General features: G+C 39.5%; 1 protein-coding gene across 1 annotated transcript in view; it reads left to right on the top strand.

Annotated features, from left to right (window-relative positions):
* MYLK4 (myosin light chain kinase family member 4) overlaps window positions 1-18962 on the top strand; it is a 78081-nt gene extending 59119 nt beyond the window's left edge. Inside the window, exons 3-15 of the mRNA XM_039549268.1 lie at window positions 1316-1382; window positions 1835-2303; window positions 3137-3156; window positions 5911-6016; window positions 6864-6957; window positions 7978-8087; window positions 9211-9352; window positions 11622-11692; window positions 12429-12557; window positions 13079-13231; window positions 13577-13649; window positions 15205-15280; window positions 17555-18962. Of these exons, the coding sequence (XP_039405202.1) occupies window positions 1316-1382; window positions 1835-2303; window positions 3137-3156; window positions 5911-6016; window positions 6864-6957; window positions 7978-8087; window positions 9211-9352; window positions 11622-11692; window positions 12429-12557; window positions 13079-13231; window positions 13577-13649; window positions 15205-15252 (1482 nt within the window). The 3' untranslated portion in view covers window positions 15253-15280; window positions 17555-18962. The remainder of the gene's footprint in view (window positions 1-1315; window positions 1383-1834; window positions 2304-3136; window positions 3157-5910; window positions 6017-6863; window positions 6958-7977; window positions 8088-9210; window positions 9353-11621; window positions 11693-12428; window positions 12558-13078; window positions 13232-13576; window positions 13650-15204; window positions 15281-17554) is intronic.
* Window positions 18963-21532: the final 2570 nt, after the last annotated feature.

Here is a 21532-nt window from a genome sequence, read left to right as displayed (position 1 = left end):
CCTTTTTCATTTTGTGGCCTGCAGTTTCCTGGGACAAACTGCATCCCAAATAATTGTCAGTCTCAGGTCTTATGCTTTTGTTACAGTTTCTTTGTCCCTTGCAGATCAAGATTTTGTGAACAAGTCCTGTTGAAATCGCTCCATGCAGTTACATTCAGTTTGTCTCCACTCTTTTGGCTTCTCATGGAATTTCCTTTCCCTTGAACTCTGCTTATAGTGGATACACATTGCTTTGATTTCATGCCTAATTTCTATATAGCCTGATGAAATTAAAATAAAAAAATAAAGCATAAAAAAATGCAGAGGGCTTACCAGAACAAATGTTTAGTAATAGGACTGGTTGGTGGCCAGAGCTGTGGGACTGATCACATGGTTAAGACACTCAAAAGTAAGTGCCTGAACCTGTATATTTTGTTGGGATGTGTACAATACTGCTTTAGCTGGTAGTCCGTCCGGAAAGTACTTGGAGGTATCTGCACTTTTCACACTGTGTGGATCTAATAATAGTTATAATGACAGTGCCAGTTCCATAGCACTGTGAGAGGAAGAAGGCAGGTGAAAAAAGGAGCACCAAGCAACAGCAAGTACCAGGTTGTGCTGTGGTCACCTACTAAACCAGTCTAGGAGTGGCCCGTGAAAAAACATATCGAGCACACAGCGTAGAAACAGGAGTTAATATCCACAAAGGGAACAGTAATTGCAGAGGTGAGGACCTGGATTGGTATGAAGCACCTCTAGATGTCACTGCAACATTGTAAAATGTAGGTAAGACAAGGGTACAAAGCTGAAGTTACGGGCTTATACGCTCCAAATCCTGGTTACTGTCTCAGCCCTTAATAAATTGTTGCATCATTTAAAAAGTCATTACCAACGGTTGATTAAACAGCAAGAAAATTTTTGATATGTGTCAGTAAGATCATTACTGAACATTTTACTAGAATATTAAATATTCTGAGATCTGGTTTAACCTAGTTTTTTAACAGCAAAAGCTAGTACAGGGCAGCAGCTGATTCCTGGATTCTTCTTTGGTTTGGTCTCTGAGGTTCAGTTCTGATCCTTTCTAGGCTGTTTTTATGCCAACACTGATGCTGATTACAACCAAGATAATTTCTCTTGCGTTGCACTGGTATCAATTCAATCGGCTTGTAGTGATTAAAATAAGGACCATCATTTATAGAAATGTGTGAGTTAGAACACAGAGAATTTGACCAAAAAAAAAAAAAAAACAACAGGCTGTGATGGCTGTGATTTCATGAGGACGAACACAACATGTGCACTGTATAAATTGACTAATATGTCAATTGCCTTCCCACAGGTCATCAAAGAAAGGTCACATTTGAATGAAACAGAAACAAAAGAAAAGAAACCACCAGATTCAACAGGTTAGACTATTTTTTTTCTCTGATCAACCTCTAGTTCCTAAGAAATAGAACAGAAATAGCCATGACTTTCCTGAGCAGCTCCAGTGAAGTTGCTTGGAATACATGTGTGTTCATCAGCATAAGTGAGCACAGGGTATCCAACTGTTCGGCAAGATGCTTTGCATGAGGAGTTTATTGACCTTGACTTGGCTGACATTAACTTTGCATGAGAAAAACATTTTCTAGTGCTGTGTCTCAAAGAAAGCATTTGTGACCCATGAAATCCCAGTTTTAAATAAGTAGTCTGCTCTTGCTTAGGTGACACTTGTATGGACCTTGAAAGTGGGAGTGGAAAGCAAATGCCTAGTTCAAAATTCAACAGGAGTTATGCTAAGTGTGCAGCCCTACTCTAATACTGTTACTGACTATCAGGAAACCACTGACAGATTCCTTTGCATCCTCTTTACTTATAGATGGGCGCATCCAGCAGAGTGAGTCCTGTTCTCGGGAAGAGGAAGTTGATAAGCTCAACAAGGAAAATGCCAAGAGGGAAAGTTCCATTCTGCTTGAAGTGGATCCTCCCAAATTTGATACTGAAGAGTCAGAGCAGAAAGGAGAAAGTTTGTCTTTAGGAAGCCATTATGAATATAGGAGACGCTCTTTTCAGGAATCCTTCACTCCAGAAAAGCAGCAGGAAGAAGATGCTGTTGATGATGCTTGTCAAAAACTAACTGTGCAGGAGACAGAGAGTGAGTCCCCAGCAGATGAGAAGAAGAAGGAAAAAGTGCCTGAAGATGCATTTGAGGAACAGCAAGAGGAGAAAGAGAATAAAGGGGAAGGAAATGCTGATAAGAGTAAAAAAGGTGCTGAGGAACCACCAGCTCCTTCCCAAAAGGAAAATGTGGCAGAACAAAGTCATGATGATGAGGTATCAGAGGGAAGGTAAGATCTGAAATTCAAACTACACATTCTGAAGAGACCCTTGCTTCAAAAAAATGTGTAATTCAAGTTTCAAGTCCAAGTGGCTGATTTGTATAAGTATTGGTGAAAATTTAGCCCAATACAAAAGTGAAAAATATGTTTATGCCTCTGATCTAAGTGAAATGATACTCTTAAAAAAGACTGGCAAACAATCTACCACAAACGGTATTAGCAGTGTGTTATGGTTGTTTGCTTGGGAAATATATCAGGAACACGGGAATTATGTTAGGCTATTCTTTATCTCTGAGGAGAATTCTCCCATAGTTTTGTTTATATACTGCAACATCATATAACATCAGCAAAATAGATTAGGCCATCTGCCAGCTGGGAATTAACTTACTGCAAAATGTAGTAACTTAAAGGACAACATAAAAATGTGATAATTTGCCCAGGCAATTGACCTGATAAATTTGTTTACTGCAATTCTTTCTTTCCTGGATTTAATAGATAGCCTTTCAGGGATAAACAGGTTTAAGCTCTCAGGAACCTGTATGTACAAAGTGGAATTCCAATGCTTTCCCCTTGCTTTAAAGGTGAGATTGATAGCCTAATGTCAAGTTTAGAAGAACTCAGGTGAGGTTTTCAGTAACTGAGAAACATTTTGCTGTCGTGATTAATTTAAGAGCCATTTTTATTTCTCAAGGTGAATATTAAACTAGTTAATTTTACACCGTGAAACAAAATAGCTTAATGTTATTTGAATTCAATAGCTGTGTAGGCATTTTTCACCTATGTTTCTAAAGTTGCTCTGCTTTAAGTGTACTCTGCACTAATACCATGTTTTGTCCTTGCAGGTGTAAAAGCTGCGAAAAAGGTACAGGAAATTCTAGTTCAATCCCTGGGCAGACCTGCCAATTTGAGCATAGTGATAGCAGTGAGCATCAAGTGCATGATGAAGGCCTAGTCAAAGATGACAACAAAAAGAGCAGAGTAGTTGCAGGAAGCACTGATGGCATATGTAAAACTATAAAAAGCAAGGAACTAGCCTAAAGGCAAAGCATTTGATTTCATGGGTATTGCAGTGATGAGCAGAGAGCAGTATCTGTAGAAGTGAATGATTTTGTGATTGTAATTAGTAGCGGAAAAAGGTGTGCATGGTTCCTCTGATGGGAAACAGTTGTTCATGGACCACATCCTAAACTGATGAGAAGTAACATGATTCTGCTTGCTTCCATCTTAGAGGCTTCTGTTCTGTCAGAAATTATTCACAATTAATCTGCTTCTGCCACAATTACTCCACTAATACTACCCTCTCTCCCTTTTCTTTTAACAAAAGAGCTAAAACCCCTAAGTACAGAGTGGAGGGAGAAATTATATCAGGTGCAGCAAACTCGGTCGACCTGTGGAAGTGTTGAGAATGTGTGTTAACAGAGAATCTGCAATGCTGTGGTCATAGCCTGAAAAACCAGCTTGCTCATATTTGTACCATTGTAATCTGAAGTGAGAACAACTGCAGTCTACAAAGCAAAGAAATACAGACTTTTGTGTGGAAGCCTGAGTGATGCTGTTGAGCAGTCAGATAAACGGTGCTCAGGCACCGAACTCTGAAGCAGTGTTCACCACGGTGAGGCAGAGATTTCTAATATTAGACCTCCAGTTTGAGAATTTCGGTGCCTATTCCTGTATGTGAAATTATGGCATGTGAGGAGGTGAAAGACTTGAAGCTATATGTGTGTGCATGTGCGTACACAGGACTCAGGATGAACTTATCTGCTTTGGGAATGGGGTGAGAGTGTGGGAGGGAAATGTTTATGGCAGGTTTGTGCTAGGTTTTTGTAGCAGAAAACAGGAGATAGCCCAAAAGCTTTAAAATCCGTAAACTGCTGTGAGCCCTGGTAGATAGTTAGGGATGATGTTAAGGTTAGAGTGTCTCTGTTGGAGCATCTTCGATCTGTAATAGAAAGTTGTTCTTGAATAGGGAGAAATCCCCTCTGGTTTGTAGGAAAAGAAAAATAGAGGGTCTGTCATGGGGAACATCTTGAAGGCAAAAACTTAAGCATAGTTTTGAAAAGCAGTCAGGCGTCTTTAAAAGAATATTTCCTTGCCCAAAGTTTGGTAATGTTTTGAGCTGAGCTTTCAAAAAGACCTTTTCTTCTGTCACTTACATGCTGGTGCTGATGGAATTTGTGTTGTTAGAGTCAAATTTTGCCTTAGGTTAGAGGTTTTCTTGGCATTTTGTGGGTCTCGGTAACGTGCAAAGACCCATACTTACAGACTTGCAATTCAAACTTTGCAGAATCCCAAGTAGGTGGCAAACTTCCAGAAGCCCCAGCTTTTCACAATTCCTTGACCATGAACTAACTTCCTGACCATGTAAGTTATTAACACTGTCAAAAAAAAATCTAGGTACACAGCTTGTGTCCTGGAAAAATGGACATTCACTGTGAATAAGGACAATCTACAGCTACATTAATGACCAAAGTGTTCCTGCCAGCTACATGCTGTCATGGGGTTTCTTGTTTGTGTTTTTGATCATTTTCACTGGAGTAATGAATGGTTTTAAAATTGCTCAACAAGCCTCACACAAAAAGGAGCTGGCATTCCAAACCAGAGAGCTCATGTTGAAACACTGGGGCTGTAGCCCTCCCAAACGGTTGAAGAAGTATTTGTCACCTTGGTCAGCCAAAGGTCACTCTCAGGAATATCAATCAAATGAAAAACAATGTGGGTATGAAATTGAAGTCACAACAGCCTGCAAAAAGTTCAAATTAGGCATGGAGGGCTGGTCTCCAGCAGGGATTTTGACACCAGGATGGCAGAAAGGTCCATCATGTGGAGGTCCAGAAACCTCCAGAAACCAGAGACCTGCCAAAGCTCCATAGCTGCTGCAGTGTGATGTTGGGAACCATCACTTTTCTGTGCCCGTCTTTACCTTTTATCTGCCATCATTTTTTAAGGACACAAATTCTTCAGAGCAGCATATGAGTTACCGTGTGTCCTGAACCATATTGGAAACCCCAAGTGCTGTCCGCCAGGGTGAAACTCCCTCATGTGCACAAGCTCTAAATGTGATCTTTAAAGGTGATGACCACACTGTGGAGAAGGACAAGTTTTGTCAATCAGTTAAGAGGGGATTCCTCACTGTGAACACCAAAAGCTGGGAAATAGCCTCTCTTAGCTGAGCCTGCAGGAGAGTTGTTTCTCTCCCTACCCCACTGGAGAGTTACAGTACATACTCGCCTATTAACTGTCCCCGAGGAGGAAAAAGTAATAAAAAAATCAGAGATTAGGCTGAATTGCAGAGGCCCCTTGTGAGTATGAAGCTACAGTGGTATAGTCCAGTGGTCTTCACTTTGTCTCTCCCTACTGTTGTACAGAAGATGATAGCTTAGCAAAGGAGTCCTTGTCTTGGTAGTGTAGCTCCCTAACAATAACCTCTTTTTCTGAGCCAGAGCTTCTGAAATAAAACCCTTCTTCAATAACAGAGAAAGACCTAGCTATAAAGCTTACAGTAAGTGTATTCAGTTCTTAAATGAACTTATCTGGGAAAAAGAGGAACTAAAATATGAGATAAACAAGCACTGCATGTGACCACTCATATGCTCTCTGTGTATTTTGTCTTTTTTAGATGATATTCCTACTCCATCAGCACCATTTGATCACCGGATTGTCTCAGCCAAAAGGGTGGGGATCAGCAATTATTATAATGTCAACGAGGATGAAATTCTGGGAGGGTAAGTCAGGTGAAGTAAATCGACTTGGAAAGCAAGGCGCAAATTTACAGCCAAGCACCCTGGGAGGTCAATGGAGGCCACATGCCCCTCTAGAGCTGAAGTCATGAAAGTCTAAGCTGTTACAGTGCTTTATAGAGGGATGAAAAGAGGAGGCTGATTTTACAGTGTGAGTGAATTTTGGCTTACTGTTTGGCACCAGCAGACTTGGCCTGTGTTTGGCATTGTTCTAGGTCAGCCAGATGCCCTCAGGCTTTATGACAGGGCTCCTAGGATGCTGTAATACTTTACCTCAAATTACAGCCAGCAGTATGTAGAGACATGTTGCAGTCTTCTTCCATTCAGTGAGGAAGAACATGCATGTTTTCAGATGGATTAGCAGGCTGATCTGACAGGCCATGCAGTTACTTATCTCTCATGCTGACATTATTTAGGAGAGTGGGATATTGTAATTTTTCATGGCAGCGTACTCTTGGGTAAGGCTTTGTTTCATCATGAAATCACAACGCTCCCATGGGGGAGAACGATGTGATGGAGAGGGGGAGATGGTGCACATAAGTGAGGCATTATCCTTACAGTACATCCTTGACTTCCCTGGGATTAGTCATTGCATATTATGAGGTGAGTATAGTGAATCACACAAGTGGAGTAGTACCCGATAGAACAGTGTGTGATGTTGGTGTGCCTAAATGACTAGTAGCAAGTACAATCTACAAGATAAAATAGCAACACAGAGCAATTGAAATGAAAGCCAGTAGGGAGAGGATAATTTATGGTTGTTTATAGTGTAGTTTACTTTCAGAGTTGACACCTGTACCGCTGGATGATTTTTTTCCCTCCTTTTTTCTAGAGGGCGATTTGGACAAGTGCACAAATGTGAAGAGAAAGCAACAGGTCTCAAGTTGGCAGCCAAAATTATAAAAGCACAAGGTCCAAAACAGAAGGTTGGTAGAGCATGATATTAGTCTTTTGTTCTCCAAGTGCTCACACAGTGTTCTTCAGCTACACAACAGATCATGACCAAGTGTCTCACACACTCGTAGGACCTGCTGGATTACCATTAATCCTAGTTCTATTTCCCTTCTCCTCCAAAACTTTTAGTAGCCCATCAAAGTACTATTTTTGGGGTGTTTTCTGTTTCTTTTAAATATTTTTTTTTTCTTTCTGCTTCTAGTTCTATTAGTATTTTCTTTAATGGTAAAAACATTTGTCAGGCCTGTGACATAGTGTATTCCCTCCCAAGCACACTGTAGCCTTTGCTGCAATGACTTGATTTCAGTGTGGGGGATGCTGATAACAGACATGATCTGGGCTCCTGACATCAGCATAAATGCAGATGAGAAGAATTAGTCTGGGCTGTTTTGCAAACCTCTTGGCCATCTGGGACTGGCTTTCACAGGAAAGACATGCATAACCTCTTTGTGTGACATCAGTGTCATTAAGGGCATTCAAGAGTAGGATTTGTCTCAGATAACTGGGGTTGCTAAGATATAGCTGTGGCCAAGCTGACCACCAAGAATCCCTTTAGAGTGAATGGAGAGAGACTGACACCTTCAGAGAATGATTCAGCATGTCTAAAATAGTTGGGCTGAATGGAGGCACTAGTCTCTCTCCTCTGACTGCAAAGTTAGGTTCTGAGGACTGTCCTGGGCTTAGCTTGATTTTGTACACCTACTGCTGTTCGAACAATCTTCCTCTGTTTCTCTTTTCCCTTTACATCCCTGGGAGCTTACCACTTCTTCATGTGGGCTCGTCTCTTCCTTTTCCAGCAAATACCTTATTACTGAAACACCTCACTCAAGCTCTGAGTTCAGTGTATTAGTTCCTATAGCCTTGACCTCTACCACTGCAGGAGCCCTGAGTTTGGTTGCCACAAGTGAAAACACGAAATAATGTAGATTTGCTTCAAACGTAGCTTTCTTAGGAAAAAAGGCATCTCAAGCAATACTCATTGCTCTTTACAGGATGAAGTAAAAAATGAAATCAATGTCATGAACCAGCTGAATCATGTGAACCTCATCCAGTTATATGATGCCTTTGAATCTAAAAATGATATTGTACTCGTCATGGAATAGTAAGTGTGTTCTTTTCTTTTCCTTTCTGTGCTTACTACTTTTGTTAGAATTGTCAGCTTCCTTCTTACTTTCTCCTGAAATTAGAAATGGAACTTCTTATGGGTAGAAAACACATATGAAATATGTTCTTATGAACAAGAGAAAAAAAGGGGAATTTAAGAGAAAAGTTTTCCCATGCAGGCATTAATGCATTTTTTCAATTAGTGTGCCACATTCCTCGTGCTGTAAAACAACTGCTCCAGTTGAAGATGGAGCTGTGTTACATATCTTATCTTTCATTTAATACTTTAATTTATCTTAGTGTAAGCTAAGAAACAAACCTCCCAGAATATCTCTTGTGAGGCAAACAAGAAGGCATCTTACACCAAAGAGAAGCCAGATGTGGGTGTTGTGCCTAATCCTTTTGCTGGGTGCCTGAAAGGATAAACCTGCTTTGTATGCTGGATTATCAGGCTAGTTAGGCACAAAATACCTGCCTCAAGGTCAAGTTAAGCAGATGCTGTCTTAGGGAAGCCAACAAGGCCAAAACCGAAACACTGAAAGTCATGGCAGAAGTTTCAAAACTGGGTGAGTTTGACTGTTCTGGACCTTCTCAGATAATCCTCTGAATTTGGTCTACATGATTAACATATCATAAAAAAAAAGTATCTGTGTATCTATGAACAGATAAACTGGAGGCATACTGAAATGTGAAGAGAAATTAAGTAATTTTTGTTGACTTTAGGTAGTTTGAGATTGACATTTTGGATCCTGTCCCTCTTAAACTCAGAGGGAAGAGACCACAGATTTAAATTCAGATTCTCCCTCATGTTGTCTTGATTTTCCATGGAACTTCATTAATTTCAGTGGTACAAAATGATGACTCAAGACAGCATAAAATTCAAATTTCAAGACTTTCATGGTTTTCAGTGGCTGGAAGACAGGACTCTCAGGCCTTGAAGAGGTTCAGGACAGTATGCATCAGAACCCAGTCTTTAGAAAGTTCAGATCTGAGTACAAGCTCATCTTACTGAACTTGACTGTGAATGATAAAAATAGTCAATAGCATAATTTCAGCATTAGTCTTACTGTGTGGGACTGGATTTGAACTTGGTCACTGCTTTGTTGTCTTTTTCCCCTCAGTGTGGAAGGAGGAGAGTTATTTGACCGAATTATTGATGAAAACTACAATTTGACAGAGATGGATACTATCTCATTCATAAAACAGATCTGCAATGGAATTCAGTACATGCACCAAATGTACATTCTTCATTTGGATCTCAAGGTAGAGTTTTGAGATGTATGTTTTGTGCAATGACAGATGTGGAAATTCCTATTCTTAATGGTAGGCCATAAAGCTTAGCAGATTCCTGTGGCAGAAACAACAAAGAGCCTTATTCTGCTTTCCTTATTTCAATGCATATTTACTTTAACCACATTGAGATCAGTTAAATTACTACAGGACTAAGTAAATTAGATGAAAATTGTGGTCATATGTCATCAAGCTTCATAGTGCTTAAATTTTCCACAGACTGATTTTACAGAAAGCCAGCTGCTGAGTACAAATACATCGCTATTTTTAATTACAATATTTAGATCTCAAGATACTGTGCAAATATTATTTAATTCAGCTGCACGAGGTACGTGTTTTACACATCAGCCATGGGGTGGCAATTATCCCTGTTTTTTACTATGCAGAAAGGCATGAGTGAGTGGAACTAAATTCAAGGGTCATTCAGGATCAGTATAAGGCCTACACAACTTTCTGAGAACTACACTAAACTGCTGCTGTCATGAAAAGGCATCAGTAGACAGCCAGATTAAGGGAAAGTACATTAAAAAGTACTTTCTAAAATGAAAGGAATAAAAATAGTCAGTGGCTAATGTAACCAATACAGTGTGTCTATGTTGGATTAGACAATAACTGCTAGTGTAGCTGAAAGCCCAGAGAAAGGTGACAGATTCTCTACCACGTACTTACACATGTACAAGTACTCTACCATGTACTTGCACATTCTTACTCTGGTCAACTGCAAATGGTCAACAGCCACCCCTTGGAAAACATTTGTTATTGTTTTTCATTAAACTGTACACTTGGGCTGGCTCTTTTTCCCTTAGCCCAAATTTTTATTAAATAATGGACTTGTTTCTTACCTCTATTTAGTGCAGGAATAAAATGGGATGATGTCTTTAGTTTTATGACTGGCTAGAAAGCTTCCTATTGATCCCTGAGCTTTACAATACAGTAAAAAGAAACAAGAAGTGCAGAAGATGGTTTTCTCTTTGGTGAGATTTTTATAACAGCTGCTGTTTTTGGCTTGTAATAACTGAGTTAATATAGTACATCTTTAATGTTGTTAGCATATATATTACTGCAGTGGTTAAGGAAATGAGCAGATGCTTGTTGGGACCTGCTTCAGTAGCCGATCAATGACCAGACTTACTTTTCTCTTTCTCTATAAACATCCAGTTACCTAGAAACTTGTCAAACAGAAGTTCACACAGTTCTTTGGGACACATTAATTATGATCTTGAGATGGCACAGTTTTAGTATGAGGTCAAACTGCTGACAAAAAGATACATATACAATCCAAGAAATTAATCCCAGAGATCTCTTTTCATGTGCTTGCCAGCTATGGCTTCTCCCTTCTGTTTTGCTTGTTCATAGATTGCTGTCAGTAACAAATGAGTTTGGGAAAGAAAGCTTGAAATTGAAAGAAAATCGTCTTGACCGTAATCATCCAGGACCTCAGAAACTATGAACATATGGTGTTTAAAAGTCCTACATGTAAAATGAATTAGTAATGGTGACAAAGGTTAACTAATGTTTTAAGTGTTGAGGGCTGTTTTGTTTCAAAGAGGACTCACTGAGCAATAAGACAGAGCAGCTAGAAAAGTGCTGGCAGTGAGTATGGGACTGTGTATTAGGTATTTACATTTCAAAGACAATTGGCCACATCCTTCTCTCAGTTCCTTCTATAAGAATTTGGAGTAATTCTTGGAAGTTAATGGATTCCTGCCAGGAAAGTGAAGAGTAGCATTTGGCCCTATGAAAATCCAGAGACATTTAACCTGTGAATCCTATCTTTTGCTAAAATACCTGAAAAAAACATAAACATTTGAGAACTCAGAAATGTAAAGCTGTAAGATAAATTTCAAAGCCTAAAATATTTAATTTTTTTTTTTTAAATCAGTGTGAGCTTATCAAGGTCTGTAAAATCACAGACAGCATCCTGAAACCCCTCTTTGGAAGTCTACATTCCCTGTCCCCTTCCCCCTAACGAGTTCTTTATCTGAACTGCTGCCTTATGTCAAATTGAAAAGCTGTGGAGAAGAAAAAGCAGTTGGAAGGCACAAAATGCTCAGCTCCAATTGCTGTGTGACAGCAAGGGGGGTACCCATGCAGAGAGATCTGAACAAGGAGGAAAGCAGAAGGTGCTTATGAGATATTTTCACTGTTATTAGTGGTTTTCTCCCTACAGTTTACTAAAAGCCCAGTTTTTCATACTTGTTTCTCATTCAAGTGTTTTTCTTCCTTTTGTTTCTCTTGGCAGCCTGAGAATATCCTGTGTGTGAACCGAGAGGCAAATCAAATAAAAATTATTGATTTTGGATTGGCAAGAAGGTATGTGCATGTATTCTCACTAATCATAAATGAATTAGGAAACAATGAAAAAAGTATTGCATCCCTACAATGATGTATTTGATACATAATGGTCTTCTACTGTTCTTAGGACAAATTTGTTTCTTTTAACCAGGGATATATTTTAATATGGAATGTTTGGAGCTGAGTGAAAAAGATTTGTCCTGAAACCTTCTTTTCAGGTAGAAGGTTGAAAGAGGGCTGATTCTCACTAAGCATACATAAAAGTATCTTGGAGCAGCTAAAATGGACAAAACCAGTGGTACATCTTGTCTAGTCTCTTGTCTCCAGTATTAAGAGACTCTTCAAAAGAGAGTGTAATATACTATCGAGGGCTCTTACAATATATTCCATGCCATATCACTTTCTAGTTTAATTAGGTGCTATAATCTCAGTGAAGGATTTACTGGTTAAAAATTTCATGCCTAAGATATGGATGTCCCAAAAGGATGGTAAGAGCTGCTCTGAGAAGTCCTTGAAATATGAATTTCTTCCTTTTTATGGCAGCTGCATTTTGTCCTTGTATGATATACAGCTTGCAAACACTTTTAATTCTCTATATGGGCATATTTATTTTTAGTTTGTACCTCTATCTGTCCTTGTTTTCCTACTGAATTTTCTGTATGCTTCTGGAATTCCTCTAAGTGCTAGATAATTAACGATGCAACTTTAATAAGAACTGTAATTTATGTCTTTTGTTAATGTTTCCACTTCCTAGATATAAACCCAGGGAAAAACTTCGAGTTAACTTTGGGACTCCAGAATTTCTTGCTCCTGAAATTGTGAATTATGAGTTTGTCTCTTTTCCTACAGACATGTGGAGTTTAGGAGTCATTGCTTATATGCTGTAAGTAGGATTCAGTATCTGCTTTGTAAGCTGTTTCCAGGTTAAACTGTGTCAGTCATCCAAGTTTGCTGTTATATTGGAAAAGGGAAAAAATATGTACCCAAAATAGGAAATGTAGACTTCTTTCCAAGTTCCATATTGAGAAATCTCTCCTCTTTTCCAATTGCCATGAACTTTTCATCTTTGTTTTTTTTGCATATCTCTCAGGAGTGTTTGAGCATCACACTTCCAGAATAATGTAAACTGCTTGGTAAATTCCCAGTGGGTAGAGCAAGAGTGGTCAGGGGTCTAGAAAATATGACCTACCATGAAAGACAGTAATGTTTGGTGTGTTAGAAAAGATGGGTGATTATTTAAAAATGTATGTGGTTGAAAAAATGGGAATGGTCTGGAGACCTTGTTAGACAGCAGTGTTTTTTAAGATAGGCCAGAGTAACAGAACAATCTTAGCTGGCACATTGGAGACCATGTACACAAGGAGGGAAAGACAGGAGGACTGAACATATTCCTTTTCACTTCAGCCTCACTGGATTGTCTCCTTTTTTGGGTGATGATGACAATGAGACCCTCAACAATATCCTGGCCTGTAACTGGGATTTTGAAGATGAGGAATTTCGAGATGTTTCTGATGAGGCCAAAGATTTCATATCAAAGCTTCTCATCAAGGAAAAATGGTAAATAATCCTGTATCTTTGAAATGTGTGTGCCATGCCATCATGACACAGTTGTATCACTTGTGCTGCTCCATTGCAGAACTAATATGACTTATCTAAGTTTTTTATGTCCACATACAGTATTATAATGACACTTCATTGATGATGTTCATTGTATCCGTCAAATGCTCTGAAATGAACTGAATACGTTTTTGCTGTGAAATAAGACTTAATTCATCTGCCATCTGTCATACTGTTCTGAAATGACAACGTTGCATGATGGCAGAACACATGACCTATAGCAGACAATTGCTGAATTGTAAGATTCTGGGAAAAACTCTTAATGGCGTTCTGGTTTTCCTCTAGCTGGAGATTAAGTGCAACTGCTGCCTTAAAACACCCATGGTTAACAGACCACAAGCTCCACTACAGACTCCAGGTCCCTACATTTAAATATCCTTGTGCCTCCGCTGCTGCCCTCTTGTGTTGCCACATCACTTTGCTTTGACATTTTTCTTAATTTGAGTCTTTGTTGCTGATTCATTCCTTGCCATTGTGAGCCTCATGTGTCCCATTGCTTTTTTTAGCTGTTAAAATTTGCATGCTCACACTTGCTCATCAGTTCTTGCATGTCTGAGAGGAAATATAAGATCCTGCAATGCTGTGTGTTGCTGAGTGGATCAATTTCTCAGCAAAATAAAAGTATTTGCAAAATGAGCACTGAATCACCATATGAAAAGGGTTTTCCAGCTGGGGATGATTCTTGCTCCTGCTTTGAAAACTCTTTCAGGCTTTGCTGAAGTCCCCCATGAGTGCTGTTAGATTTCATCCTACCTCTTCCGAAGAGATACCTTTCCCAACAGAGCTATGAACTTCACCTAGTGCATACTTTTGCACTTAAGCACCTTCTTGCCCTTCGATGGTAACCAGCTCAGTGGCCAACACAAAAGGAGAGGTTGTTTGCTCAAGCAAACAACTCAGTTGGGCTGAGCTAGAGGAGCAACAAGATTTTAAATCACTTTGGTTATTCCTGTGTCAGTAATTTTTGGAGATTCATGCTGTTAGTGACACCGCTGTTGGCTGTTTCTGAGTCCAGTCTGTGAGTCAGTGGTTCACAAGGGGATAATTTTAAACAGGTTTCAGAATTTTTTTACAGCATTTGAAGTGCAATATTCACTTCTTCCTTTGCAGGCAAAGCACTTCTGTGTTAAATAAAATGACTGCTGCATTGCCTAGGATGTATATGTCATGGTGCATCTTGATATACGGCCAGCATTAAGAATTAATAGACCATCTTATTAATTAACAAAATAATGTTATTAAAATAAGAACAAAGATTATTATGATAATCAAGCAGAGGCAGCTCTGCTGATGAGGTGGTGGGATGGTCTGAATAGTGTCATGACAGCTCTGTCCTTGCAAGATATTCCTGTTATAGAGTAGGGATAACCAGAATTACTATAAAATAGAATATAAAAATCAAATAAATTATTCTAATTTTCACTTAAATTTACTTTTAGTTGTAATCTCCCCGAACAGCAACTCCCATGAGATTATTAGAAGATTTGTAAGTGTGTGTGCACAGTAAAAATAGGAGAGTTTATCATGGTTAATGTATCTTCAGAGGTTTTCATAGGATACCATTTGACTCCTTTAGTTGGGCTCCAGTTTCAGAAGCTCTGATTTCTTCAATCTGGGGAATAGACTGGCTTTTCCAAATGCTGCAAGAACACAAACTGCTGTCCTTCTTCCTACCACCAGCTTTTTCTCAGGAAAGCCTACCCTAATGCAAAGCTTATAGCTCATGTTTTCCTTTGCATCTTCTCCCCCAGTATTTGCAAAGTAGCTTCACTAAACATGCTGATGTTGCAGTGTTCTTCTGCCATTATCTTAAGTAGAGGTAAGGTATGATTGATCTTCAGTTACTGCTCCAATAATGGTATCTTGTTTGTTTGTTTCTTTCTTTCTTTTGTTTTCTTTTCTTTTTTCCTTAGAAAAAGGCTAAAGGTGACTGTGTGTCTCAAGCACCCCTGGCTCAATAACCTCTCTGAAAGAGCTGCCAAACAGAAGGTTTGTTTCAGGTCCCAAATGTTCCTTCAGATGTAAAAGCTGTAGGCCCTGTGGAAGGGATCAGTGGGCAGCTGAAAACCTTGTATAGTCCAAAGGGCACGGTCCAAATTGTATTTACCACCACCATCCCTGCTGCTGTCTGGAAAGCATTCAAAATGTAAACTGGCTCTATTACTTATACCAAGTAACAGCAATGTGCAAAATAATTAATGGGTATGGAGCCATATGTGCTGCAAACCCTTGCCATTTTAGAGGGAATGGTTATGCTCCCACTGGCTCTCATGGGGCAAGATTTCACCCAATAATTTTTCAGTGTTGAAAGCTTTCGGGTTTTCATGCTGTGGTTAGAAGTAAAGTTTAAAAAGGGTAGAAATATGAAAAGTAATAACTTTTTAGCAGAGGCACGGGCCAGACCCTCGGGGCAGCTTGACTAACTGCAGTGAAATCAAAGCAAGGTGTCCCCTAAAAGAAGCTGCTCCACGTGTCCGAGGGCCCAGTTCTGACAGGGCACTTACCTTCCCTTTTAGCAACCCAAACTATTTTGACAGAGCATCTCTCTGTCCTATTTCCCTGGCTCCTTGTCTTTGCCCTTTCATTAACAGTTCATTAGTGGTTCTCATGCTGGCTTGGTTGCCTCCCCTGGGGATCAGGGAGACTCAAGTCTGTTCTCTTTTTTCTGTCTCTGGTCCCTGACTCACTCAGCCACTTCGAAATTGCGCTACTTCCGGCAGTGAAATGTCTCCATAAACCAGTACTCCAATTCCCACAGCCACTTTCACCAACTACCACAGAAGTTGGTGGCTCTGTTCAAGGACCAGGGGAACTACTCAAAGGTTCTGGAGGCCATCTCTGGGCAAAACTCAGTGGAGGGTCAAGATGTGAATTAGGCTGAGAACACACACATACACTGTAAAACCACTTCCTTTTAGTAGTGCGTCATGAGTAACAACAGGATGCCAAAATAAAAGTAGTCCACCTTTCACCACTACCAAGTTTTTAATGGTGCCATCATCCATCATCTGCTTGGTAGGGCAAGTGATGGAAGGACTGGCATTTTTTTGCAATGAGTTTTTTCCAGGAAGATGTGAAAAAGAGAGTATTTTGAAAGGTTGGAATTTTTGTTCTGACTAAGTAAGATTAGAGCAGATTTTATACAGTGTAGTGCAGTAACACAGAAGGTAATGATCTTTATATGAGCTATTTCGGGGATGTGAAGATGCCTTTCCATGATACAGTGGAAGCCAGTAAGGACTAAGGCACCATTATTACATTCTACTTGCTCTCTGAAGCTGTGTAACTTCCTGATACGGTAATATCTGATCATCAACTTCTGGAGTGGAAATCCACTGGGAATTTATACCTCTTGGTGATCCTCAGTACTCACCCTCACTTCACTGGTGCTGAGACAGATTCCATGAAGCTTTGATCCACTCACCTGTGTGCTTCTACACAGTAGTTTTCTAAACAGCTTTTCCAGCCCTTTTGCAAGACTGGTGTTTGTATTTCCCATTTCAAGCCACTAAATTGTGGCAACAAACAAGGCAACAAAATGGTGAAAATTCTCCCTCTCTAATGCAGGAAGCATGGTATTACACAATTTTCTATTACAACCAAAGTCAACTTTAAGATAAATTGAGTGTCCAACAGCAGTCAAAATTATTTTTAAATAAACTTTTAATAGCTTTGTAACATAGTAACCTACCCATGATCTAACTTGCAGGAAAATCTGGTTTTGGCTTTTGCAGTGTTATTTCCTCTGTGTGTGTTTTTCTTTTTGGAGTTTATTTGAATTTACTTAATGAGTGGATCTAAAGTCATGGCTGTGCTTTATTTTTAAAGAATCCCTTTAGCTGGTTTTTTTCAGGCAAGTAGTATGGTTACCACATTTAACCCAAAATAATGCACTCAAGTGCCAGTTGATTTAGATCTGGCATTATAAATGCTGTCAGTGGTAACACAAATAGAGAGGTTTGCAGCATGCCTTTGCATACTGTGATCTGTATGACAAGAGAGGCAAAAAAGGCAGAGTAGCTGCATTTCAAGAGAGACCTCCAGGTTCAATTCTCCACTTAACAAAGAAGCATTGTTTTTTCATATTGTATAAAATATTTCAGAGAAAAGGTGTCTGTGAGAATCCTTTGTAAGCAGGGAGCTTCAGTGCTGCTTTCTTTTCTTCATGCACAAAGAAACCACCATGTGGTCATCCTAGAACACTTAACCAAATGAAAAATATACTGCTGAATTAACTGGATTCTTTTTTTGTTTATTTTGCAGAAAAGCTGCTGTGTGGTTACTGCTGCTAAGAGATTTGAAAATATCAGCAGTCTCGGTGCTTTACCCCCCTGCCATGACTGAGACTTCTACTAAATGGACCAACAACACCTTAGTTGCAGGACAAGTCCCAGCACTGTGGAGCTGCTTCTTCTCTATTCAGCTGTTGAAAGAAGGAAAGTATTCCTCCAGGTTGTAGGAGCATATTTCTTCTGGAGCAGCATGTTCTCCATGCCTGCGAGTGCTACATTAGCTTGGTTTCATAATGAACTTTTCTCTACCTAGTCTTATATCCTCATTTACTTATCAAAGGCTCTTTAAGTTATCGTGTAAGATTAACTGTTTCTCATCTGAGCCCAGAAGGCAATCGGTTACTATGTTGTATCTTTGGCCAAGGTTCATTTGACACTGGAGTCAAATAACTTAAAAAGAAAAAGAAAAAAAAGCAACAAATTTAAAGCTGCCTTATGTAGAAGATTTGAAGTTTGTTTTTCCTGTCACACTAAAATGAGTTAAGGATTAGCTCAACCAGAGTTAAAGCCATGTTAATGTAACACCAGTGAAAGGGAGAAATGAGGCTTTCCTTGCATGTAGGTGAATTTGCTGCAACTGTGATATGGTACATTTCAGGAATTTTTAGCCTGATGAATTACTGCTTGCTGTAAATACACTTGGGTTAATTAAACAAGAAAGAGAACAAGGCGCTATTCACTTGTACCCATGCAGACCCTGTTCTTCAAAACGCAAGTATAATTCAAAGTTATTTTAACCGAGGGTGATTTTATATCAGCTAATCTGTTTAATGCTAATTTAATTGATTAGGACCACTGCAAAGAGGTGAGTCAGTGCTTTGCTCATTATAACCTCTGTCTACTGGCTCAAAAAAAAATCCTCTGTATTTCTAAATTTTCTTATCTTGCTCCCAAGCCTCTCTGATTCTTAATTGGGTAGAAAAACGGAAGTCAGAACAGCTGAATTCTTTACTTGAGATTGTTTGAGTATGGCTTATCATTAAGTGAATCTGAGCCTAAATTGCCAAGGCTCTGAAGTTAAAATAAGAGACTTATTCCCTGCTGTATATGGCTTTCTTACTGCTTGGTTTCAGAACTACATAAATGCAAATTGTAATGAGTATTTTATTTAATCATGCTGTTGAGGTGTCTTTACACTGTCTTTGCTTTATCCAGTTATGATCAAACCACATATTAACATTGCTATCTCTATATATTTATCTATGCATTGCATAAGTTTATATATTTAAGTTCTGTCTTTTTAAAAAAGGGATCAACATAAAGACAAAACAGTATTATTCATCACCACGCAATGAATTGCTTCTCACACCTTTGTCCTTTCTGGATAGCATTCATTTTGAAATAAAAAGGGGCCCATTAATGGGACATCATGGCCATCACACTCTCTACAGCCAGTTTGATACGATGTTTTAAAATCATTGTAGTACCTCTCTTAAGACTGCTCCTGCAAATGAACCGGGCTTCTTACAGCTGTGACATCATGGTAGTACTGATGTGTTGCACCAGAGGTTGCAAATACTGCAATCACACACTGACACACCATGTAACTTTTATACAATATAGAGCACTGCCACCTTCAAGTCCTCATCTGTAGTCTTAAGTAAACTTTGACAAGCAGAAACGGAAGTTTCTTTGGGAAAAGATTGAGCAGTCTCAAAGCAAGAAAAGGAGCATATGACTTTTAGATAGAAGCTGGGCTGCTTGTTTTTAGTCACCATTTATTTTTGCCTGTACAAAAAAAAATAGAAAAGCTACCTTTCTGTTAGGGCTGGAGATGCCACTCCTCTTCTGACTGTCTTCAAGATACTGTAGCTTTCTGTACAGTAAACAACTCAGTGCTCAGACTAAAATGCAGCGAACCACTTTGGAATGACAGGATCTCATTATGCACTTTAGTGCCACTATTGTAGAATTGGATCAGAGTTTTGTTTTTCCTGTGGTAGATTTTACATGGATAGGAATAAATTATATGTAATTTTGACTCTTATTACCTATACTAGAATAATAGTGTGACTACAATCTTTTCTGCTTTGTTGCTCAACTTGAATTAAGAGGATTTATTATTTGTTGATATATACATCTGAGTAGTAATTAAGAGCTTAGTGCCATTAAGATCAGCCCAGTGTTAGAGTGCATTGCACTGAGTCAGCCACAAATCCTCCAGGAGCTGTAGGAAAACATGGCCTCTGTTGAGCACATCCCCCAAGTTCATCTGTACAGTGCTCTGTCAGAAATAGGAGCACATGGGAGGATAGAAGAGCTGAATGTATTTCCCCCACCTCGAGAATTTAGACATGAGTAGAGGAGGGGACCCCTCAGCAGCCTCTGGCTTGTGCAACGGGGCAGTGTGCTAACACAATCAAGGCATGTAACTTCCATTCTTAATAACATGGATAATGGTGATCACACTCTAGATTCTTGTCTGTAAATTGTCCCACTGTTTCATTCTTGGAACAGCTCCTGCAGTGGGGGTGAAGTTGAGGGAGGGACAGCCAGAGGAGGTTGGACTGAGCAAGTCTCTGCAGTGACTGAAGGTGCCATTTGGTGCCCAGGGTTAAACCCAAGTGTGGACCTGCAGGTGTGCAGTGGAGGAGGAAAGAATCCCAAGCACATTTCTGCTTTTTGCTCCACAGACGCTGGATTTACAGCACGGAGTCAAAAGGGAGGTACATTACCTAGGGCCTTATTGTTACCAAGGGTAAAAAATTAGACTGCCGTGTAATCATTACTGCTGTGTATAGCAATGTGCCTGAGAAAAATGTCTCCAGAGATGTTCATTTTTGTCTTGTATCCACCTCAACATGAGGAAGAGCTTCTTTACATTAAGATGATGGCAGAGCACTGGAACAGGCTGCCCGGGGAGATCATGGAGTCTCCCTCTCTGGAGACATTCCAAACCCCTCTCAATGTGTTCCTGTGTCACCTGCTTTAGGTGACCATGCCTTGGCAGGGGGATTGGACTGGATGATCTCCAGAAGTCCCTTTAAACCCTAATGATTCTGTAATTCTGTGATCTTTTATGGCTGTTGTAATTTTAGTTAAATAATAGCTTGAGACAGATTCTTTTTAGTGGCTTCCTAATTGTGTCTTGTTGCACTTTGAGCAGCATGCTGTTTTGTGTGTGTTCTCACATATGCAAGTTTGGTTTGGGTTCTGTTTTACTTTGCCCTACCTCTGGAAACGTTCTAGGTGGAGTTGGACAGGGCTTTAAGCAACCTGATCTAGTGGTAGACATCATTTCTCACTAAGGGAAGGTTTGACTAGATGACCTTTAAAGGTCGCTTCCAGCTCAAACTATTCTATGATTCTATGATTTTATGATTTAAATGTGTTCTGTAATGACTAATAGCTAAAGCCTGCTGTGTTAAATTATTGTTCTGACACATCATCATTTATTTTCTACTAGGTCATAATAATACTAAGGCTACTAGGCTCTAATAAGTCACCTACGTCTGTGTGAGCATGCTTATAATTTTTGCTACCTATTGGTTTATGTGATTGCATTTGCAAGCTGTGAATTGCTGTGCAGGTTTGGGTGTGAAAGGCACTGTTCTAGCTGTTGTTATTCCATCTAACTGTATACTCATGGACAGACGGGGATGACTGGAGGTGCCTCAAGAATGGTATAGAAACATCAGTTGTGGTGGGAGGGATAAAGTGCCCAGACACAGTCTTTGTTTTGTGCACACCATTGCATTCTTCCTGACATGTAAAAATTAAAGGCCATATCCTGGGAACATGACAAGTGTCACTTGGCACTCATAAGAATTAGGATGCTGTTATTACCACTCCTATAGATGCAGTAGGTATACTGGATGCCAGATATACTAGAGTAGTCTAAAATTGACATCAGGATTAGAGGCAAATATACTTGGCACAAGATGGGACACTAGTGCTTTTTCAACTGTCTTTGTATGTTTTACATCCTGAAAATTATGAAATGGGTAAA

This window comes from Corvus cornix, chromosome 2 (assembly GCF_000738735.6).
Source record: "Corvus cornix cornix isolate S_Up_H32 chromosome 2, ASM73873v5, whole genome shotgun sequence".
NCBI classification, from domain to species: Eukaryota; Metazoa; Chordata; class Aves; order Passeriformes; family Corvidae; genus Corvus; species Corvus cornix.
Note: the sequence above shows the minus strand (reverse complement) of the source record. Positions and strands in the feature narration are given on the sequence as shown.